This window comes from Eretmochelys imbricata, chromosome 10 (assembly GCF_965152235.1).
Source record: "Eretmochelys imbricata isolate rEreImb1 chromosome 10, rEreImb1.hap1, whole genome shotgun sequence".
NCBI classification, from domain to species: domain Eukaryota; kingdom Metazoa; phylum Chordata; order Testudines; family Cheloniidae; genus Eretmochelys; species Eretmochelys imbricata.
The window spans coordinates 46,700,737-46,724,651 of NC_135581.1; the positions used below are offsets into that span (position 1 = coordinate 46,700,737).

General features: G+C 45.7%; 2 protein-coding genes across 4 annotated transcripts in view; one reads left to right on the forward strand and one right to left on the reverse strand.

Moving 5' to 3' along the window:
* Nucleotides 1-5,792: 5,792 nt before the first annotated feature.
* LOC144271655 (actin, cytoplasmic type 5) lies at nt 5,793-8,231 on the reverse strand. 2 transcript variants are annotated; one of them, XM_077829129.1, is made up of 2 exons: nt 8,078-8,231; nt 5,793-7,457 (listed from the first exon to the last, which is right to left on the reverse strand). In XM_077829129.1, the coding sequence occupies exon 2, from the start codon at nt 7,444-7,446 to the stop codon at nt 6,316-6,318; it is 1,131 nt and encodes a 376-aa protein (XP_077685255.1). In that variant the 5' UTR covers nt 7,447-7,457; nt 8,078-8,231; the 3' UTR covers nt 5,793-6,315. The 2 variants fall into 2 exon arrangements, with proteins under 2 accessions (XP_077685255.1, XP_077685256.1); XM_077829130.1 differs by lacking the exon at nt 8,078-8,231 and adding an exon at nt 8,027-8,050.
* A 76-nt stretch (nt 8,232-8,307) lies between these two features.
* The window catches only part of ARID3B (AT-rich interaction domain 3B), a 47,922-nt gene continuing 32,314 nt past the window's right edge, over nt 8,308-23,915 (forward strand). For both annotated transcript variants that reach the window (XR_013347385.1, XM_077829128.1), the window contains exons 1-3: nt 8,308-8,475; nt 12,121-12,761; nt 23,020-23,091. Coding sequence is in view for 1 of the 2 variants with exons in the window: in XM_077829128.1 (XP_077685254.1) it covers nt 12,201-12,761; nt 23,020-23,091 (633 nt within the window). In the remaining variant the exon portion in view is untranslated. The remainder of the gene's footprint in view (nt 8,476-12,120; nt 12,762-23,019; nt 23,092-23,915) is intronic.

Here is a 23,915-nt window from a genome sequence, read left to right on the forward strand (position 1 = left end):
CATAGCTACCACCATGGTGTGGTTTCTGCTCCTGTTATTTCCCCTCCAATGTGACTACCCCCATGCCTCCCTCCTGGTTCTCCATAACCTGGTCTTTAGCCTGTCCTGGCCCCTTGCCAAACTCCTGCTCCACACTAACATGCCTTGCATTCTGCTACCAGCCATGAGGACTGCAGCCTCTCTGGTTCTTTCATGGAAATAGAAAAAGGAAATAGTTCTTTCAGTCTCTTAAGGCGAACAGCTCTCTTTTTGGGGGAGGAGGGGGTTGCTCCTTTTGCTGATGGCTCCCATTCTGTTCCCAAGTGTAGCAAAGGAGTCGTTTCTAGGCACTTGCTATGGGGAGAACACTCTTAAATGCCATACATTTGACAGGCAACCAAGAGGCTGCTTACAATTGTTCAGACACCCAAGAAAATGCCTGGGAGCATTAAACTATAAATCAAGTGGTGAGGTGGGGACTTGGAACCTGAGCCTAATGCAGTCCATGTGGGTTTCTCCATTGACTACAGCAGGCTTTGGATCAGGCCCTGGATGCAGCGTCTTTTGAGGAATTACAGATACTTGCTTTGCTTCAGGGTTATAAAAGGTGGCAGCTGGTAAGTCATCTTCCTGCCCTTCTGCAAATAAAACGTTCAAATGAAGACAGTATGAGGCCAACTTGCTTGCCAAGCTGTACAAAGTCACGCTCTGATCCCAGAATTGAATCCACTAGATTGGAGCCTTGCACCCTACTTCCACTAGAGTCAAGGGGCCTTTAGGGGCGTGTTGGGATCCCTTGCAGGCTCAGGCCCAAATTTCAGACTCTGCAAACACAAGAGCTTGTGGTGCTGCTGTCCAGAAGGATACCTTTAGGAACAGTCCATACAGTCACTTCGGGAGCTTGATCAGCCTTGAAGCATAGGAGGGCCCACACTGTGTTTCAACCATCTTTTCAAATCATGTTGCCATCTAGGGAAGGTGGGTTAATCCCACCTACATTGTGAGATTGAACCATCTGGCGGCTGATGGCCATGTGGTAACTGAGCTCCCAAGGGGGTGGGAATGATAGTATAGATAATCCCTTATTAACACTGCATAAGGCATAAATCTGCCCCTATCTTCCCATCACTAGTGGGAAACCAGGGATCTGGCTACAGTGGGAAACTGACCATGTTAATAACATCCCTTGGGCCAGCCTGCAGCAAAGACCCAGGTCTACAAAGGTATTTAGGCTCCTAACTCCCACTGAAATCAATGGAAGTTAGAAGTGTAAATACCACTGAGGATGTGGACCAAACTTATAAGCAGGGTAGTTTTTGTTTTAAAAACAGCCGTGGGTGTCATGAAGAGGGACAGACCCACCAAGAGTGAGGAACGGAAAGGGCAGAGCCCTTTGTGTTCCTTATAATGCTGTTGCTAGATGAGGGTGTTTTGTGGGAGGATACTCCTGTAGGCCTGGATTTAAGAGGCACTCGCCTCTCATGGAGCAGGGATTGTGGGTGGCTACCTGCAGAAGGTGGGTGCAGTGGGGAAGGTTCCTGTCATAGGCTGGAGCTGACACAAGCTCCAGCTCTAGTGTGAGGATGGTGCCTGCCATGGAGCAAGGGGCGGGACTAGGGAAGGTACCTGCCATGGGGCAGGGATGCAGTGGAGGACAGGTTAGGATGCCTGCAGTGCTCTGCTTCCAGCATTGTGAATGAGAATAGAATGGAGTTTTTCCCAACCTCATTTGTTTCCTCATGTTTTGCTGACATCCAGCACATGCCAGCAAGCAGGGCTGCTTTGCCTCTGTGCCACTGGCTTTGCTTCATTTGGCTTCTAGCCCAATGGTACACACAATCCCTGCCAGCCTGGGAAGAGGGAGGCTGGGATTGGATTCTGACCCATCTCCTGCAAGGCAGCACAATGTGATGAATCTGGTGAGTGGTCATAGTCCAAGGGCAGCAGGTAGTGAGGAGTGGGTCAGGCAGGCAGGGGCCCAGGAAGGACAGTGACCTTCGGAGATGGCTGAGTCATGACATCAGGAATGTTGCGCCAAATTAGAATCATAGAAATGTCAGGCTACAAAGGAGCTTGAGAAATCATCAAGTCCATCCGCCGGTGCTGAAGCAGGACCAAGTAAACCTAGACCAGCCCAGATAGGTGTTTGTCCAGCCTGTTTTTAAAAACCTCCAGCAATGGGAATTCCACAACCTCCCTTGGAAGTCTGTTCTAGAGCTGTAATACTCTTATAGCAGAGGTGGGAAACTACGGCCCACCATCTGGCCTGCGGAACCCTCCTGTCCGGCCCCTGAGCTCCTGGCCTGGGAGGCTCACCCCCGGCCCCTCCCCCGCTGTGCTCCCTCCCCCGCAGCCTCAGCTCACTGTGCCGATGGCGCAATGCTCTGAGCAGCAGCGCAGCGGCAGAGCCGCAGCCTGACCCGGTGCTCTGTGCTGTGCGGGTGGCGTGGCTGGCTCCATCGGCTGCCTGTCCTGGTGCTCTGGGTGGTGCGGCTATAGCACCGCCAGGCACCGGTGCTCCAGGCAGTGCGGTAAGGGGGCAGGGAGCGGGGGGGAGGTTGGATAGAGGGCAGGGGTGTTCAGGGGGTGTGGATAGGAGTCGGGGAGGTCAGAGGGTGGGGAACAGGGGGGTTGAATGGGGGCAGGGGTCCTGAGGGGAAAGTCAGGAAGGAGAGGGGGGGTTAGATGGGGCAGTCAGGGGACAGGGAGAAGGGGTGGTTGGATGGGGCAAGGGTCCCAGGGGGGCAGTCAGGAATGAGAGGAAGGGTTGGATGGGGCGGGGGGTTTAAGGGACAAGGAGCGGGTGGATGGGGCAGGAGTCCCAGTGGGGCTGTTGTGGGTGAGAAGCTGGGGGATCGGATAGGGGGCGGGGACTGGGCCACACCTGGCTGTTTGGAGAGGCACAGCCTCCCCTATCCGGCCCTCCATAGTATTTCAGAAACCCGATGTGGCTCTCAGGCCAAAAAGTTTGCCTGCCCCATCTTATAGTCAGAAAGTTTTTCCTAATATCTAACCTAAATCCCCTTTGCTGCAGATTAAACTCATTACTTCTTGTCCTACCTACAGTGGACACAAAGAACAATTGATCCCAGTCCTCTCTGTAACAGCCCTTAACATATTTGAAGACTATTATCAGGTCCTCCCTCAGTCTTCTATTCTCAAGACAAAACATGCCCATTTTTCAACATTTCCTCACATCAGGTTTTCTCAACCTTTTATCATTTTTGTTGATCTCCTCAGGACTCTCTCCAATTTGTCCACATCTTTCCTATAGTGCCCAGAATTGGATACAATATTCCATCTGAGGCCTCACCAGTGTGCAGCAGAGCAGGACAATTGCCTCCTGTCTCTGATGTATGACACTCCTTTTTTGCAGCTGCATTATATTGTTGACTCTCATTCATTTTTGATCCACTATAATCTCCAGATCCTTTTCAGCAGTGTTACCGCCTAGCCAGCTATTCCCCATTTTGTAGTTGTGCATTTGATTTTGCCTTCCTGAGTGAAGTATTTTGCACTTGTCTTTATTGAATTTCATCTTGTTGATTTCAGACCAATTCTCCAATTTGTCAAAGTCATTTTTAATTCCAATCCTGTCCTTCAAACTGCTTAGAACCCCTCCCAGCTGGATGTCATCTACAGATATTATAAGCACACTCTGTGCCCTTATCCAAGTCATTTATGAAATATTGAACAGTATCAGACCCAAGACTGATCCCTGCAGGATCCCACTAGATACACCCTCCCAGTTTGACAGCAAACCCTTGCTAACTTCTCTTTGAATACAGTCTTTCAACCAGTTATTCACCCCCCTTATAGTAACTTAGACTACATTTCCCTAGTTTGCTTATGAAAATGTCATGCGGGATTGTGTCCAAAGCCTTATTAAAAATCAAGATATAGTAGAGTTAGTGTTATAGTTGGATTAGAGTGCAAGCTCTTTGAGGCCAGGGACCATCTGTTTCTTCTATCTGTATAGCATCTAGCACATAGGATCCCAGTCCAAGCTAATATTGCAATATAATATTTCTGTCCACATTGTGCTTTTGTATTCATCTTTCAGTGATCTCTTTAGAATAGAAAAGACCCACAAATAAGTTGTCTTTAAAAACACTGGAGGTCATTTTGGGGCAGCCTGAAGCTGGGAGGTAATCATCAATTGGTCTGATCTCAGATTTTGATGTTTGAGGACAATATTTTCCCCCTACCTGCCCACCTACAGAACAAGACCATTTTAAAATACAAAACTGCATGATTGAGGACTGGGGGAGATTGAGGAGTCAGTCCTGATCTCCTGTATAGAGGCAGCTGCTAAACTGTTTAGAAATTCACACTGTGCTATGCTGTAGTAGGTTACTGAGAGAATTTGAAGGAAACTGCAAGTATTCAGCTCTAGTACAGAGGTGGACAAACTACGGCCCACATCCGGCCCGCAGAACCCTCCTGCCCAGCCCCTGAGCTCCTGGTCCAAGAGGCTGGCCCCTGGCCCCTCCCCAGCTGTTCCCCCTCCCCCACAGCCTCAGCTCACTGCGCCACCGGCACAATGCTCTGGGCGGCAGCGCAGCGGCAGAGCCGTGGCCCGACCTGGTGCTCTGTGCTGTGTGGGTGGCGGCCGTAGCATCGCCAGCCACTGGTGCTCCAGGCAGCACGGTAAGGGGGGGCAGGGGAGTTCAGGGTGGTGGTCAGGGAGCTGGGGTGTAGATAGGGGGCAGGGAGGTTGAATAGGGCAGGGGTCCTGGGGGAAAGTCAGGGAGGGGGGGTTAGATGGGGCAGCTGGGGGCAGGGATTCCAGGGGCAGTCAGAAGGAGTGGTTGGATGAGGCAGGAGTCCTGGGAGGCAGTTAGGAATGAGAGGAACGGGTGGATGGGGTAGGGGCAGTCAGAGGACGTCAGGGGACAGGTGGATGGGGCAGGAGTCCCAGGGGAAGGGGGCCATGAGGGGGCAAGGGCTGGGCCACGCCTGGCTGTTTCAGGAGGCACAGCCTCCCCTAACCAGCCCTCCATACCCTTTTGGAAACCCGATGTGGGCCTCAGGCCAAAAAGTTTGGCTGCTCTAGTATCTTCCCTTCCGCAACCCCAAGACAACTCCAGAAGGAGGTCAAAGTGGCAGTTTTTAAAACCATGGTTAAGGTCTCATTTTACTATATGTAGGGAAATTCTGTATCTTCTTCGCAAGTTACTCTTCCCAGGACAGCTAGTGCAACTTTGCATGGTTGTGCTGGTGTGTTAGCCTTGTAGAAAGCCATCTTCAGCTAGCCAACAATGGAGGCAGTAAAACACTCCACCCCAATGCCATTCAGCTACCTTAAGAGGAAAGTATTCTTTATACAACAGCAAAGTTGTACACTTAAAAAATCAGGACATATATGAGTTAACTGCATTATATTACACTGGTTTTGCTTTTAGATATCTCCCTACTTGCAACACCATTAGAAATAGTGTTAGCTTCCTTTGAATCAAGATATTAGAGTACTTTTGTTCCCCCCTTCTCTCTTACTTTATGCCTTTCAATGTCAGAGAACGATGCGTAAAAGGAACCATCTACAAACTGAGTATGAGGTTCATAATCCTGCTATCACATCACCAGAAATTTAATATTTACATTTATTCTCTCCACTTTGGAGTGGCAGAGTACATGTGTCCAGCACAACTGTTCCTAATGAGGCATCAGCCTTCTGTATATCACCAATTTGGCATGCAAGAGTTAGAATTATGATTTAGCCAATATATGATGGTTTTATTGAAAAGTGAGATGACCAGGCTCATTCAGCCTGGTGGGCAGACCATGTGTGATTCCAAGCATATAATTATGAGAACTTTTTAAACCACAGAAGTTTATTAGTTTGCCTTATACAAGGAGCGGTCAGTGACATTACAGTTATCACCTTTAGGGTTAGTTACAAATCTACTTCTGAGATCCCATTACACCAAAGTTACATAGTAAAGTCAACCACCCTTAGTCTAGTCTCCAGCCCCTGGGAATTTATAGCTAAGGCAGGGGAAGTAAAGGGTCACTAGTCAGCCACAGGAAAACTAAAGCTTAACAGGTAGCGTGCTCTCACTCTCCACTAATACAGTTAACTGTAACCTTCATCACATGTGCAACCTGTAACAGAGCTTAAGATGCACAGGGTATAGTTACTACACAGTACATCAAAGGAATAGTCAAGTTAAACATAAGAGGTGGTGAGTAAATCAAACAATATTGGTCCAACATGAAAGGCTTTTCAAGGGCAAAGTTTACAAGTAACTACTCAATTTGGTAAATACATTTGCCCTGACAATTACTGTGAGTAATCCCATCAGCAGAGGCTGAGCACACCTGCTGAGACCCTCTTTAGAAGCATTTACGATGGACAATGGATGGGCCAGACTCATCATATTCCTGCTTGCTGATCCACATCTGCTGGAAGGTGGAGAGAGAAGCCAGGATGGAGCCACCAATCCAGACGGAATATTTACGCTCCGGTGGGGCAATGATCTTGATTTTCATCGTGCTGGGTGCCAGGGCCGTGATCTCCTTCTGCATTCTGTCAGCGATGCCAGGATACATGGTGGTTCCGCCAGAGAGCACCGTGTTAGCATAGAGGTCCTTTCGGATATCTACATCACACTTCATGATGGAGTTGAAAGTGGTCTCGTGAATGCCACAGGACTCCATCCCCAGAAAGGAAGGCTGGAAGATGGCCTCTGGGCACCGGAACCTTTCGTTCCCAATAGTGATCACCTGGCCATCAGGGAGCTCATAGCTCTTCTCCAGGGAGGAAGATGAAGCAGCCGTGGCCATCTCCTGCTCGAAGTCCAGGGCAACGTAGCAGAGCTTCTCCTTGATGTCACGCACAATTTCCCTTTCGGCCGTGGTGGTGAAGCTGTAGCCTCTCTCGGTCAGGATCTTCATAAGGTAGTCGGTCAGGTCACGGCCAGCCAAGTCCAGACGAAGGATGGCATGGGGCAGGGCGTACCCCTCGTAGATTGGCACTGTGTGGGTGACCCCATCCCCAGAGTCCATGACGATACCGGTGGTACGCCCAGAGGCATACAGGGACAGCACTGCCTGGATAGCCACATACATAGCTGGAGTGTTGAAGGTCTCAAACATGATCTGTGTCATCTTCTCTCGGTTGGCCTTGGGATTCAGGGGGGCTTCAGTGAGCAGGACAGGGTGCTCCTCAGGGGCAACCCGCAGCTCATTGTAGAAAGTGTGGTGCCAGATCTTCTCCATGTCATCCCAGTTGGTGACAATGCCATGCTCAATGGGATACTTCAGGGTGAGGATGCCTCTCTTGCTCTGAGCCTCATCGCCCACGTAGCTGTCTTTCTGCCCCATGCCCACCATGACACCCTGGTGCCTGGGGCGTCCCACGATGGAAGGGAACACGGCTCGAGGAGCATCATCCCCAGCAAAGCCAGCTTTGCACATCCCGGAGCCATTGTCAACAACGAGGGCGGCGATTTCTTCATCGGCCATTTTGATTTAATCTGAGAGAGACAGTGAGGGGGGACAGAGAACAAAGGTTTGTCAATATCTGGCTAGCCTCCCCATAAATCCTACTTAGATTACCATTCAGGCAAGAGGCCAAGGATCCATGGTTAGAAACTAACATGAGAGCAAGGCTGCAGGCCTGTATGGGGGGGTGCATAAGGCTGTCTCACCTGAGGGAGATCCCAGCCGCTCACATGACCTGGTCCTAGCGCCAGCCAGGCACAGAGAGACAAGCCCTCAGCCAGGTTAAACGACTGTACTCTAGGCACTGGCAGCAGCCTAGGCAGGGGAGTTTAAGTCTGAGCTACTTAAACTGGCGCAGTTTTGCACTCCAGACAACGGCTGTGCCGGGCGAGTCTGGGAATCCCGAGGCTCATTCCCAGCCTCTCCCCTACCCCCGCGTGGCACCAGGTGACGCCAATACCGACGTGGTTTAAGCGTGTTCACATGAGGGGTTTGCGCCCATTTAGCTGGCCTAATTGCAGCTTCCTGCCGGGGTGGGGGGCGCCCGCGGGGGCGGCAGGCCCTGCTTGCCACACCCAGCAGGCTGGACACCGCCAGTCACCTGCCACCACCGCAGCGGAGATTCTCCCCGTCCCGTCCCCGTCCCCGTCACCTGCAGCCCCACACGCTCCGGCCCTACTCAGCTCCTCCCCGCGGCAGTCAGTAGCGCCCGCGCCCAGCACCGCTTTATCACCACCGGAACCGGAAACCCGGCCCCAGCCCCGCGCGCCCATTGGCTGCTGGTGATAACGGCCCGTCTCCTCGCCCCAGTTCCGCTCCTTTCCTGAAGACTTTCCGCTAGCTGACTCCGCCTCCTGACAGCTACTTCCGGTCAGCCCTCCTGCTGAGGGGAGGGGAGGCTAGTGGCGCAGCTTCCGCTATGCACCCCGCCCCCTCCCTCCTCCCGGCCCCGTTTCCGGTCTTGCTCAGGGGGGCGGGGGAGGGGTGACGGTCAGAGTCGAGTGGCTGCGCACGGGCCTGTAGTGACCCGCTCCCCTCGCTCCGGAGGAGGTAATGGCTCCTCTGCTCCCGCTGGTGGGAGGGTTGGGAGTGGAGGCTGAGGGTAGGCTATGGGGGTGGGTGTGAGAGTAGGGGTAGAGATGGGGGTGAGGGCAGGCGGTGGGGGTGGGGGATGGGGTGAGGGCAGGCTGGGGAGTGGGGGCTGGGGTGAGAGTAGGGGTAGAGGTGGGGTGGGGGCAGGCGGTGCGGGCGAGGGCAGGCGGGGGCTGGGGGCGAGGGCAGGGGTAGGGATGGGGGCGAGGGCGGGGTAGCGGTGGGGGTGAGGGCAGGCTGGGGGTGGGTTTGAGAGTAGAGGTAGAGATGGGGGTGGGGGCTGGGGATGCGTGTGGTAGCGGTAGGGCTGGAGACTGGGGGTGAGGGCAGGCTGTGGGGTTGTTGAAGGGCTAGTTATGAAGGTTTTGGAGAAGCTGGTTGGTTATGGGGGGCTAGTTATAGGTGGTTTGAAGAGCCTGGATGGGAGGGGAAGGGGTGGTTATGGGGGCTAATTGGCAGAGTTGGTTTTGTGGGGCAGGATATGTGACTGGTTATAGGGAGGCTGAGGGAACTAGTTGGGGGGCTCTATGAGGAGGGGGTTATGAGTGTTGAGAAGGAGTGGGTTGGTTGGGGGCAGGCTGTGGGATTAGTTGGAATGACTGGCTCTGGGTTAGTGGGATTTGTTTGGGGCTGCTTATTGGGGAGGGGGATTTGGTTTGTTTGAGGGACAGATTATGGAATTGATTAGTGTGACTATGATGGGAGGAGTTGGTTAGGTGACAGGTTATGGGTGAAAGCGGTTAGTTAGGGGGCTGGTTTAGGGAAGTAGGTTACAGTGGCTTGGTGTGAGAACTAGATGTAGAGGAGATAATAAAAGCTTGGGGGAGCAGGAACATTCCATAGTGGAGCTTGTCTGAGAATACAGGGAGCATTCACAGTTTTGCTTACTACTCCTTTCTAAAACCTCTCATTTGTTTTCAGAGGAGCTTGAATTGTATGCTTTTCGGTGTTTTTTTCTGTTTCAAAATGTCCTTTTTATAGCCCCACCCAAAACTGACAGAAGAACATTACCAGTGTGGTTTAATTGCAATAATTAGCTTGTTTTAAAACAAAGAAGGAAGGTTTAAAAATTCAGATGGGATGGCTTTTTCTTTAACCGCTCTTCCAGGATGGAAATCCATATGAGCGTGGGTTACTGCATGAGAATGTGAAAGTTAATCTGAGTAGTTTCACTGACCAGAGTTGGTTGTAATTCAAAAAGTTAGGGCTTGTCTACACTGGCAATTTACAGTGCTGCAACTTTCTCGCTCAAGGGTGTGAAAAAACTCCCCCCTGAGCACAGCATGTTTCAGCGGTGTAAAGCGCCAGTGTAGACAGTGCCCCAGCACTGGGAGCTACACCCCTCGTGGAGGTGGGTTTTTTAGAGCGCTGCTTTAGCGTTGCCAGTGTAGTCTAAGCCCTTATGCAGATATTAATGCTGAAAAGAAAATCAGATGTTAAAACTGTTTTTAATTATCTCAAGTAGTAATAGCAACCCAGATGGAGAATTTAAAAAAAAAATTATCCTGATCTTATACTCTTTGTTCTAAATATCTTTATTTACTTAAAACACTCAAATGTTGAATATCTTTTTATAATCACATTGATACCTAATCAGGGTGTGGTTACTATATCTTTGGTTCTGGATTAGCATTGGAAGAGACCTCAGGAGGTCATCTAGTCCAACTCCCCTGGAGCCCTTATATTTCACATTCATGTCTAATCACAGCACCCAGGAGAAATGTATAAATCTTGGTATAACCTTTCATGCATTATTGTATCAGAGCTGTGTGAGACACACTGGAACTGCATACCAGGGCTTGTGTTTCTGCATCTGAGGTGTGTTTACCTGACCTTAATCACATACCAGTCACTTATTATTGTATTGTACATGAGACATGTATTAATTGCACACCCTCTTGTGTATTGCTACATATGAGGTATGATAGATGACATCCTAACACGCCTCAGGTGCAGCACTACACAATAAGATGTGTTGTGGGAGTTGTAGACACATGCCTTAGGCACAGTAATACGCAGTCTGGTTTGTGCTTAATGTTAGAATCCACATTCCAGTTCATTATTATTGTACAAGGGAGATGTGTATGTATTATAACACCAATGCCAGGCTGTATATTGTGCCTGAGGAGTGTTTGATGCCCTAATCACATGCCAGATGATGTATGATTGTTACTGACATTCGAACTGTGTGTTGCTTCACTTTTAAGCTAAAGGATATATTGGTGTGTGATAGTTAAGAATGCTGATAGACCTGCCATTGGAATGATTTTATTTATGACAATAGTTGCTTAATACAGAGAAAAATGTCTTTAGTATTATACCTTGCACAATTTAAAATCAGTTCCATTGTATTATGTTTGCAGAAAATATTGTTGAATCTCTTCAAGGAGAATCTAGGGACATTTGAGGTCTTTTCTTATTTTGGAATTTTGTGGAAATTAGGTCAATTAGTGTATTTGACTTACCTACAGAAGTGTGTTTTCTTGTGTTTGATCATAAAGCATTAGCAAACTATCCTCCTTTTTAAGGACCTGGTGTTGGTTAGATTGCATACCACAGCACTGGTTATGTGGGTGGAAGGAGGATTTCCTTAGTTTGTTTGCTGGCTGCCTTTCCTTTGTTTCTCGTACATTATTGACTGTGTTTTGATTTACTAGTAAGTCTCGAAGGGCAGCTACTTAGCAAGTTAGATCAACTTACATTTCTGATTTCTGTCATAATGCCTGGAAATGCACATTCTCCTTTAGCCTTTGGAAATTAGGAGCACCATTGTTCTCCCAGGATTTGCCTAGTATGTCTCAACAGTATACCTAGCTCTAGCCAGGTGTGTTAGTCTCTGTTCAAGAGGTGCCTAATGCTGGAAGAGTAGGGGATGTTGTACATCAAAATGGAGTGCTAACAAAGTCCTGTGCATCCTCCAATTAGAGTAACAGAGTGTCCCAGCTTGGGATGTTTGGTGCATTGGCAGAGCTGTGTGTGAAGAAGCTGGGGTAAAGGTTTCCAGGTGACTAGCTATTTGGGGGTAGGTTGATCTTTACTTGCATGGCATCCAAATTACTCAGAGTAACAAGTGCTAAAAGAGCCCTGTTTTTACTAAGATCTCAAGGAGCATGTGGAACTTCTGTAAAATCATGAGGTCATGAAATAACTTGCAAAGACAGTAGTATTTGGTACAGGATTATAAATACATTTACTTAAAGAGCATGCACTTAGTGCAATTATTACGATGTGCAGTTCCTTAAAATAGTATATGGAGTAAGATTGAAATCTAAATTTAAAATCTAATGCTTTAAAGGTAGTTAGTAAAACTTGTGGGAGAAGGGTCAGTGAAGAATATGCTCTTAGGGCAGGGGACAAATACTTCAGGTAAGCAGTTTGCAGTTTGTAAAACTGAGGTTATGCTGTCGTGTGTTCAGTTTGAAAATACAATTAAACACACTGAAAATGGAGTGCAAGTTTGAGCCTGAGGCTGCGAAACTCTAGGCGTTTTATTTTACGGTCTCCTGGACTGGAAAGAGGACTGGCTTTGCAGCCTGCTTATCCTCCGACAGGGAAGAAGATGAAAGTGTGTTATATTCATACAAATATTTATCTATCTTTTAGGTTCTATTGATCTCTGAAGGTTGGGGCTTGAGCCCTGCTGGATAGAAAAGCTGTCTTTTCACAGCCATGCTAACTGCGGGATGAAGCTGGAGGCTGTTGTTGAGCAGCTGCAGAAGCAGCAGCAGCAACAGCAGCAAGGTCCTCTGCAGATGGATTCCAGAGAGAGACAGCAGAGGCAGATGAGAGAAGCCCAGCAGCTTTATACTCAGCAGCTGGCAGCACAGCAGGCTGTTCTAGCAGCCACATCTGGCAGGGCTTCGGGCAGCACAGCACTTGGTCCTTTGGCCAAAGTCCCACCTGTAGTTGGGGCCACCCGAGCTTTTGATCAGAGCAGTGTGACCTCGGAGCCGGAGGAGGAGGAGGAGGAGGAGGAAGAGGATGAAGAGGAAGAGGGTTTGGAAGATGGAGATCTTGAGGAGGACACTGAAATGACTGGGAAAGATGCCTGTTCTACTTTGAAGTATTTTCATTCTCAAAAAGTTGCCCATCACAACCAAAGAGTGGTGTCTACTCTTCCAGCCCCAGGACTTCAGCGGGGACAGCAGGGAAAGGAGGAACAGGGTAAAGACACTACTAAACAATCGTATTCTGGTTCCCCATCTGGGCGGCAGACCTGGAGAATGGATGAGCAGCTCAAGCAGGTCAGTCCTGACATTTCTTCTCTCTGAACAAAAGCTCTTTCTTTCAAAAGTGAATTTAGTACTTGTGAAAGGGGCTATATTTTCCAGCTCTTGGGGTGCAGCTCTCTAACTGTACAAAGAAGAGGTAAATTAAAGCCCCTTATCTACATGTGTCAACCCTGATCAACAAGGGTCACTGCTAAAGATGGAAAAGGAGCTTGGTCTTTGTGGCTCATTCATTCCTTCACCTTTCTGCTGAGACTCTCAGCATGGGGCCAGTTAGTACCTGTTGTTGTGATGAATTTTGATTATAGGCACCTGTCTGCTAGTAACTGACTTAATTTATTTCACATAGACCATCCCCTTCTAGTCGCTATGAACTTGGACAGAATTTGAACCTCTGTCCTAGTGGGGAAAAAGTCCATATCCCGTTCCTGATCATCTGAGCAGCGCAGCCATTTTGTATTTCATGAGTGGATGGAAAGTGGCTGACTTGCTTATTGAATGGTTACAGTAGGATGTTACTATTGGGTTTGAATCTATAATTACCGGTGCTTGAAGCTATATGCCAGTACGCCCAAGAGCTTTTCACTTTACTGTGTGCTTCATCATAAATGGGCATTTCTTTAGTATAGTGCTAGGGTGCTTTATAGAGGTAAGATTAGCTCCGTTAGGTATAGGAACAGCCCATAGGTGAGTTGAGATTGGTCCTAAGGTTTAAGTTTGGGGGTTGGGATTAGCTGCTCTTTGCTACAAGCTATAGTGTGGGTGAACTTGGGTAAGTGTTCCATTAGGTGCTGTTAAGGTGTGGGTTGAATTAACTCTGCTGTGGAAGTATCTTTGGCTATTGACAGAGAGTTTCTCCCTTGGAAATCCTGTGAATAAGTGGGAAGATTGGAACTCCTTAGTGATGGCCTATGATGAGTGTTTGCTGTGAGCACTCACAGTTCAAAGCCTGTCCCCTAGATACTGTGGGTCAGAGACAAGAGGGCTTTGCTTTACACCATCATGAGTTGTTTTTTTTTTTCAGTGGGGAAAGATTCTTATTTGACTGGCATAACATGACCCAGCTCATGGAATATCATCAAACTCATATCCTGATTCGCTAGCTTCCATGTTGATGCACTTGGCAGGATTCTGTGAAAGTTGCCAAGTCAGTGGTAAATGGGATTCCTGACTCCATGCTGGTGAGCACACTAACTAAGCGACTGTAGGATTTGGCAGCCTGCCAGCTGATACTCTGAAATGCCTGTTCCTCAAGAGTGGCTAGTTTGAGTGAGGAGTTATTCAGACTGTTCTCAGGAAACTAGGTGGGTGTGTCATTCAGGTGACTAGGTCTTTGGAGAAATTGCTTCAGAACTTGATGGGCTTTCTAAACGGGAGTATAGTGGCTGAAGGGAAGACTACTCCCCTTTTTCCAGTCTCTTGATATAACATAGCAGTCAGGGAGCTGAAAGCACAGCAAAGCTTGGTGGCACATTGTAGTGGCCTTAAAAAAATGGAAAATGTGGAATTGTAGGTTCCTTTGTAGTAGCTACTGATCATGGTGAGGTAGAGGCTTGTATTTACATGTTGACTCAGAAAACTGTTTTTGTTTCTGGCTTGGCCAGTGCCTTGTGACTTTCTTTGTGCTTCAGAATAATATTTTCGTATCTTGTAAGGAATTATGGAGCTTTGTAAGTTAATAGGCTTGATTCACAGCCCCATAGCAACCCCTGTATGCCACTCTGACAAATCGTAAGGGCTACCAACTTGCCAGCTCTGGTGCTCAGGTAGTACCTCTGGCATAAGATTCCCCAGGTGGTATAGAGATATTGGTACAGCTCCACCCTGGCTTACATCCTTGCAAGCTCTCATTGGTGTTGTACTTCAGCTGTCTTCAGTTGCTGTGTGACCCTTTGGGGTCTGTTGCAACCTAATGTAGTTTTGGACCTGCCAAGTTTGTTCTAGAATCCAGGAAGTGTAAAAAGGGGTTTACAACTAACTTTACTCCCCACCTCCGTAGCCTTCCTGACTGTAGTGTTGCATGGATCTCTGCTGCATGCATGAATGTGGCCCAGTGTTTGTAAAGCACTTTGACATGCATAGATGAAAATCACAATGGTTGTATAAAATACTGCTGGTGAATCATGCTCGCTTTGGGATGGGTAAGTATCAAAGGTTGATTTGTTTGTGCCCTCAGTTGGAGTCTCCATGCAGGAGAGTGAAAATTTAACTGCAAGATGGTAGGTTCTGTCTGTTGCTAGTCACACTTAAGGTACTAGTAGTTTTACAACGGACTTCAAATGAAATAGGTTCAAGTCAGTACCAACTAGCTTGTGTGGTGATTTCTGAATGCAAAAAAGAGCAGGCAGACATTTTTCTTCTGCTATTTAAATGGTTTTTTGTTTTCCTGGTGAGGTAAAATACCTTAAAAACACACACATCTGTGTCTTTTTATTTAACTAATACGTAGCTTTTAAAATGATTTGTGCTTCCCTTTTTAGAAGCTTCAGAATATTAAATGTCCTCATTTCATCCTCTAACATTTACAAATGTTCTTCCCCCCCCCCACACACACTTTTTTTTTAAAGATGTAAGTTCAAGCTCAGATTTGTTTTGCTTGCTTGTCTATGCACTAGCATCATTAGGAAGAGGGGCTGATTAAATGATGCTGTGACTACAGCAAGCAGGGATAACATCTTTTTAGGTTGTGGAGTCCAAATGTTTTTAAAATGTGTACAGATTTTAGCAGTGGTATTTTTAACTGAACAACAAAGTGGCAGATAATAGGCACTTCTGAAAATTGTACCCAACTCCCATTGACTGTCAATGGGACTTAGGTACAAAAGTCACTTAGGTGCATTTTGAAAATGTTATCTTCTGTTTTAATACTGTACAGATGTTGAGCCTGGCAGAACATTCACCACCACATCAGATTTTGGGGGTAAACTTTGTGACAATCTCATGATATTTGTAGGTTATATTTAGTTGGTTTTTGCCATTAATTTTGGAATGGGAAGTCATTTGTATTTCTTCTCTTGATAGTGATTTTCTTTTTAAAATGAGGTCTTCCAGAAAAATGTTGACTTTGTAGCATAAGACTGAGATCCTCTGGAAGGGACCTAATACTAGGGCGGTAGAAAGATGAATACCAGCATTGATGTCTGGCTACTTTTAGAGACCTATTCAGCTTTGGACAGCCAAGTAAATAATTGTAGAACAAGCCATCAGACAAAAGAGCTGGCTCAGCTTCTGACACGGGCGGTGGGAATCCTGTCAGCACAAAACAACGAGGGAGTGTTAGCTGCTTGTCAAGGGGTTGCAGTTCTGAAAGAAGGGCGGACGGATGCAGTAGGCTCAGTCTCTTCTAGCACTGCTCAAATCCTGTGTAAATCCATCAGCTCTCCGACAGCTGAGGTTTCCCACGGCGCCTGCAGAAAGGGAGATGTGGGCTGCCCGTCTTCATCTGAAGAGAAATGAGATTTTAATTCTGCGGGTGAAAATGTTGCTTTTAGCAGACGGTTGGGTGTGAGTTCATCTAGTTTTAAGCATAGCTTGGCAGTCTCTTTGGTTACTGGGAAGAACCTCACTGCTGAGCAGATTGCAGCCAGTTCAGTTCTGCTGCTGCCTTTCCAGTTCAGGTTCCAGAGAATCCCCTTCAAACTCAGGCTGGTATGCTCAGCAGCACGCTATACCACTGCAAAACTTTGATTGTAGATATCAAAGCATATACATTAGTGCTTTTATCCCTTCATGGGCTATAAATAATAAGGCCAAGATTTTCAAGTGCCTGGTGATCTTGAGTGCCTTATAACTCTTTTTAAAACACTTCAAAAGGGCCTGATTTTCAGAGGGTTAGTGCTCAGTATTTCTTAAAAATCGGGTGTCTCAGGTTGGGTACCCAAAACCACTAGTAACTCTTCAAAATCATGACCTAACTTTTAGAAAGCTGATATGTGTTTGCAAAGAGAAGCCCACTTAGAGTGATCACTATAAACTGGCTCTGGGAAAGGGCGGCAGAAGTTCCATGGCTGCTGTGATGCTTTAAGTGTAATCAATGCTGGGGTACTATTCAGAGGGGATACCTGGTAATCCAAAGGGATTGGAAATCATGAGAACAAATGAATTGTTTTACATGCTAAATGCCCTGCCCCTTATTTGGAAAAACTCAGTGCGCTTCTTAATATGGATTTCTAATTCCACTTGTGGGTCACCTTTAAAAAGCTGTCATATAATGAAAAACAATTTTCTCTACTAGCAACTGCGTGTGTATCACATGTTTGTTTATTTCCTCTTTATTGCAAAGAACTTTTGCATGAAAACAAATTCTTTGATTCTTAAGAACTTACCTGCTTTTCCTTCTTTGAATTCATTTATTCCCCATCTGAATTCCTTATCTGCTCTTAACTGTGCAGATGACTCATGTTGCATCATGGCTGAGGTCACCATTGAAATTGTAACTTAAAATGGGAAATAAGCAGCCAGAGCAGATAAACGTCTCAGAAAAATAAATGGAATTTACTCTGTGGCCAGGTTTTCAAGATTGGGTGTGTACAGTTCCGTGCACATATCTGGATAAATCTGTGTGCACTAGTACTTGATGTTCATGCACAAAATCAGGTATTTGTGCATGTTTGTGGCCTGTTCAATGACAGAATGATATACCCAATATACAAGCATAATTGCATGCATAAATTAATGTGCGTACAGTTGTGCTCACCTGATCTTGAATTTCTGGCCCTGGATATCCCTTTAAAATTATCTAGGAGAAATCCGTGTATCTTTGTCTTCACTGTTCTGTTGGCCCTGTTATCTTTGAAGTGTAAGGCAAGGGGGTTTAATTTTTTAATTAGAATGCTCTGATCCAATTTCCAGGGAGCAGATTTGGTGTTGGTTTATATCCCATGCAACTCCGTCTGCGTGGGATTATAAATTCCAAATTTGGCTCAAGTGTTTGCCTCTAAAAATGCCTGTAGCTTGTTGTTCCAGTGCTGCTTTACAGGTGTACTAGTTAGAGTAGGTCTATGTCTACACTACAGCCCGGGTCGAAGCTCTGAGATTGATCCACCAGCAGTCGATTTTGTGCGTCTACTGAAGACCCGCCAAATCAACAGCAGATCGCTCTCCAGTTGACCCCTGTAGTCTATCCCCAATGTAAATTGGCAGGGAATGACTTTGCTATATACCAGTGCTAATCTTGTCTGCCCAGCCACACAACAAAGCACAGATTTCTTTGAAAATTAAATACAATCAGCATTGTGAAATTGCATCGCCCAGACTTTGGTTTACTTTTTTCAATTGCCCGATTCAGCAGTACCCAAATACTGTGAAGTTCTTGCCTTCCATTGGGTTCCTGTGCCACTAGGAATCAGGAAATTGCAGCAGCTGCACAGCTGGGAGAGAGTTTTAAAGGAATCTTTATTAAAAGGTGTAACCAACGAATTCCAAATTCATGCATTTCAGTCCTTTCTTTTCTTATTTTCTCCACTTAATCTTGAGATCACTAGAATAAAAAGCACCTCTAAAGCCGTAGATGTTGAATTGTGCTGTCTTGCTAGTAAGAGTGGGCAGGATTTTTCAGCTCCTACAAAGTTTTACCAGACAACGGAAGGTGTGTATGTGATAATTATAACTTGGTTCTTACAGTGCCTGAGAGTTTGCAGCTCAGGGCAGTAATCCTGATCTTATCCGTGTTTTGTAGTACAACAGTTTTCTTTATACTGGCATCTGTTTCACTTCCTAGGGCTCAGCCCCACCCACAAAAGGAATTTCTGCTGATTCTCTGATAATCCTGAAATCACCCCCTTTGTACATTTCCCATTAACTCAGTGTTTGCTGTTAAGCTAGTGGGATAGGGTAGAAAAGGGTTTTTCACAGCAACATTTAGCTTAGCGTGTAGATAGACTTCAAACATTATGGTGGTTGCCCAGTGACAAGTATCTATCTGGAAACACTAGGACTGAAATAGTAGTGATGGAGGAAGCACATCAAGTTTGAGGTACGTTGGCAAACCTAGGTGAGGCTCCAAGTGTGCTAATGCCTCCTCACTTTTTGTGAATCCTAATCTTCAACAGGTTCACCCAGAATAAATACACAATGAGATTTAAGTCCAATTTCATAGTCTCATAAACCTTACCAGACCTCAGCTGAGTCTCATTAAAATATTTGAATAACAAAGCTATATTAAAGCTTTGAGAGTTTTTCCATGAGGCAAGTCTCATGCCTGAGGTGCAGATATTTTGAGTTTTAGTGGTGAACCTTTACGTCCTGGACCCTTTGAGTTGGACACAGGATTTTGGTTCTTGGGGAAATTAGACTCTGGCCACTATACAGAGAGTTGGAATATTAGTACTCAAGTTCTAAACAGCTCAATCATAGGAGTTTTTAGATGAATAATTTGGAGGTTTGGGGCTTCAAGAGGCTGGAATGAAAAACAAGTTGTTTGTAATTGTCAGTGACCTGTTCCAGTAACTTATTTTTGAGGAAAGGGTTAACTATGGCTTTTGTAGGTGGTAACTGAAACTGCTTTTGACATCTGAGCTCTGCTTTAATAAGATATTCCAGGTGGTTAGGAAGTAATCCTAAAATAGCCCATGCTCTAATTGCTTCTAAAGTCAGGCCTATCCTCTCTGGGGAAGAGCAGAACATTTTGATAGCAGATGAGCTTCAGAGGTGTGTTTGGGGATGTGGGCAAAGGGAATGGGGCAGGCAGCTTCTGGGGACAGCCTGCAGGCTGAAAGTTCTTTCTCAGGGCAGGAACTATTTACAGAATTCTGGCTTTCTTCTACTGGTACATGATGTCAGAGAGCTGAGCCAAGACACAGGGGGCAGCTTAATTTTTTTCAGATGTCAGAAATTTCAGGTGAATTCTTGTTTGTGATATCCCGGTTGGTAACTATGGAAATGATTATTTCTCAAACATCAAGTAAATTTCCTTGCTACAAAATGAGGGAGAAAACAGTAGCATATTCCTTGATATTAATTTTAAATAGTACAGAAAGGAAGCAGAAAACATCTCCTGACCTATAAAACCCCCTTTTGATGCCTGGTGGAAGGGATATTGATTTCTCAAGCTCCTGCTGTTAATGGAGAGAAGGGTCTCCCAGCATAGAGTAATTATGTTTTCCGAGAAAGAGTGAAAGTTCGATATGCTGAAGTTTATGCAGAGAGCTATATCCTCCATGCAAGAAGCTTTTATATAATAAATAAAAGATCCTACATATGTCAGTAATTGTGCAGCATTCTCATCTGTAATTGGGTAGCTATTTGTTTTCTTCCTTCTGTGTCTTGCATGTTTCATTTGAGCTCAAGTCACTAGCAGTGGAACACTGAAATTCTGATGGCTGTTGATGGCTTATGTGAAATCAGTTGATGGATCATGGTCTGTTTCTCAGTGAACTGGTTTCTGACCTCACAAAACTGGCATTGCAGTTGTCACTATTTGGTATCATTGTTGGTACTCTTGGCAGGGAGGCCACAGAATGATAGGTCATGAAGGTAGTCCCTTCAGATCACAGTCAAGACATGAGGACAGTGGGAAGTTTGTCTGTTGTTGTCCATGCTGTGGACCTGTTCTATGGATAAATTAACAATACTGGAGAATGAAGTCTACCTGGTACTCTAGACTAGCCAGAAATCCACTAACTCCAGTCTCCTTGTCCCTCACCTCTGCACTGGATTATACTCCGTTGCTACCCAGAAGCAGCCCTGATTGCATGTAAGGGAGAGTTGTAAGAATTTGATCTAGCTCATCATAAAAGAAGCATGCCTTGTGCCCTGAATCCCATGTACTTTTATTTCACCAGGTCTCATTATCTGGGAGCTTCAGTACCTTTGTCTCACTGCTGCTTGCTATGCCAAATGATGCCAATTTCATCCAGCCACTCAGTCACACGGTTAAACATTGCAATGACAGAGTTCAGCTGGCCTTTATCTTCTTTTCACTAAAAAACATAGAAGTAGTGATGCTTTCTCACCTTTTGAAGTGCTTTGAGATCTAGCGATTAAGGGGCACATAAGTACTACTTCTTTGTGTTTTGATCTCCTTGGTGATGTCTCTGATGAAAGAATTTAAACTTCATAATTCTAAAATTAATGAAAAGTATATTTTTCTTTAAAATAAAGAATGTGTTTTTAATGCTCCATGCAGTTTTCCCACAGTAGGTTTTTCTTTTTTTTTTTTTCTTCCTTCCTGGTTGTAAACTGTTCTCAGTGGAGAGTTGTTGGCTAATGTGTGCTATGTATAAAATATTTGTGGTTTAATCTGCTTTTCACACTTCCTCTCTGCCTGGGGGAATTTATACATGTTCTCTTGCCCTCTCCCCTCCTGTATTTAAAAGAGAAAAATGAGTACAGCAGGTATGGCCAAGTATTTAAAATGTGCCTATAGTGAATTTGGGTGCTTTGATTCTAATATACCCAACTTTAAATGGGGGTCTATTTTCAGAAGGTGGATGCTTAACTCTGTCTGAAAAACAGATTCCCTTAAGTTATGTCAGCTTGGGCACTCCAAATCACTAGTCACTTTTGAAGATCTTGGCATGTGTGTTTTATTCTCACTATTCATCCAGGTTTTTAGTTGCTCTTAGTTTTCTGGCTTCTTATCAGCAGGATGTTAGGAGCAGCTGGATGTTATCATAATTAACAAAAATATGTGTTTTTAATCTCTGTTAGCCAAGGACACCCAAATGAATCCTCCTGTGAACAAAACCTGTCTTCAGACCTCTCCCTAGAGAGGGAGGGGAATTGACCTGCTGGAATAAACAGCTGACATAACAGAAGTGGCAATAATCCCCAATTAAATATCTTTCAGCTGATGGGACTCACTGGATAATTGACTTTCCAGCAGGAATTACTGGCTCAAACTAAATCAGCGGGCATTAGAGCAGCCCACTGCTGTTTTTAAAGGGAAAATATAGCTTTGCCTGTCTTTTACAAAGGTGAAGAGCACTTGGCATCACTACCAGATGACTCCAAGATTTCAGATGTTAGAGCAACTCTAATTAAAATGTATTTTTGTTCTGAAATCTCTTCACATATTCAGTGTCTTCCTATCAGATAAGGTGCAGTGCATTTGTAACCAGAATGGCAGGTACCACTTATAATTTACCAGAGCACTTGATTGGGTTGCTGTCTGTACCAGTGGCTACTGTTGTTCTATGGTGTTTGTGGTTTGAAGATGGCTACACAATATGTTTTATCACCCTTCTGTTCCCACAACTGAGAAATAGCCAGATCTGCCTTTGCTATTTTTCAGTTCTGCTAACTATTTCTCTGTCGTGATTTGCTGAGCAAGATAGACCCAAGTGGTGTCCCTATAATGCCTAATGAGAAGTGCAAGCCTTAATCCAACAGAGTTGAGCTTTCTATCTCTGTGTAGGAGATCCGAGTACAACAGTTCCCTAAGCTTGCGCATACCATGATTGGTACAGAGAGGTCTGCGCAGGGTCTCAACCTTATTATCCCCTATTTCCCATCCCTTTGACCTATCCTTAGAGCTGCTTATGTCAGAACACTAGAGGAGGCCAGGCTGCATGTTTTCCCATCCTGAAGTATGGTAGTGCTGGTCAGATGGCTAACAGAAAGGATGAGGCTCAACATGATCAAGTTGACAAGAATGCTTGACACCTGCTGCTTTCAATGTTGGCTCTAGAGACCATAAAAAATGCACCTGTGTAAGGATGGTCAGACAGTAAGAAGCTTCATTCTTGAACTTGCTCCTTGTTTGGCTTTGAACAATGAAGTGAACCTGGCTACAGTGAATGAAGAGATCCCCCACTTCAAATGTTAGATCACTGATGTTTAACAGGTGGAATAATGTGCCCATTAGAGCTGGTCAGGAATTTTCCAGCAGCTTGGCTGGAGGGGACCAGGGGTACCCAGTTTCTGGCATGCAGTTAGGAAGTAAAATTGACAAGAGTCTTCCAGGCAGATAGCTTGCAAGCTGAAAAATTCTGCCTTGGGGCTCCCAAATGGGATTTCTCTGGAAGTTCTGTCCTGCAAAAAATTTTGCATTTTTGGCTTTTTTCATACAGTTAAGAATAAATTTTATTTTAAAAAACACGGACATTTTTTGTGGGAAGGGATTTCTATTTTCCAGCCAGCTTCTGTGGCCACATACTTGGAAGCTTAATTAAAATACGATACAATTCTCTGCTTAAATACTTCTCTCCATCCCTGTGCTGCCTACACCAGAAGTGCCCTCCCCCGTATGTGTACTCACTGTCCAGAATTGCCACCCATAGAGCAAGGGCACTCTCCCCATAGTCCAGTCATCCTCTTGTTTCTGTTCCCTTAGAATGGAAGTCTGACTTGGAGCGAAGAAGCTGACGGAGGCCGAGGAAGAGAAATCTCTCGAGATTTTGCCAAGGTAAGCCTATCTGATCATTGGATTTCACTGTATGTGAAGCTGGGGTTGGGAGAGAGAACTTTCAGCATGTTCCTCCCCGCTGTTTTGTTGAGGGATTGCTAATCCCAGACTGTTCTGTTGCAGCTTGTGGGAATGTGAAATAGGGACTGTGTACACTGAAATTCACTTAGCAACCTCTGTGTCTGGGGACCGGTTGGGTTAGGCCATGTTATTGCCTTTGATGGCTAAAAGGCAGCTTTCAGTAAAGCCTCCTAGTTGTCAGTTATGATATTTAACACTTTTGATCAGGATCCTTCTTCAGCTGGCAGTACAGGATTCAGCTTCCCGAAACTGATTAGCAATTTTGAGCTGTCAGCAGTTTGTGTCCTGTCAGACAAATAAACAATGTATTTAATTTAAACTAGCCCTTTTTGAAGGAGTGTAACTAATTGCTATGCAAATCCAGTGATGCATTTCCTTCCCAATAGCTCAGTGTGTGAGAAGAGGTAGGCAACAGAGGAAATGACCCAATAAACCCATTTTCTTGTGGAATAGACAGACTTTGAGTAGCTAACTCCATGTCTTGAGAGAAAGACAGACACGTTTATCTCATTGAGGCTTTGCTTTTCCATTGATATCCTTTCCTAAGAGAGCACCTATGGCCAGCAGAAGAAATGATTTCCACAACTACATGGACTTCATTTCTGTTCCACATGCAGGAGTTTTTGTTCCTTGTGAATATTTCTGCTAGCAGTACTGGCATTGTGTCTTTCAGCCAGTCACGGTATATCCCCCCAGTGTCCGCCAGAGGTGAAAATTGGATTCACTATGGAACAGTTGCATGA

Bases quoted from the DNA above. Each gene is read 5' to 3' on its own strand.
- LOC144271655 (XM_077829129.1), bottom strand. From the start codon at position 7,446: ATGGCCGATGAAGAAATCGCCGCCCTCGTTGTTGACAATGGCTCCGGG.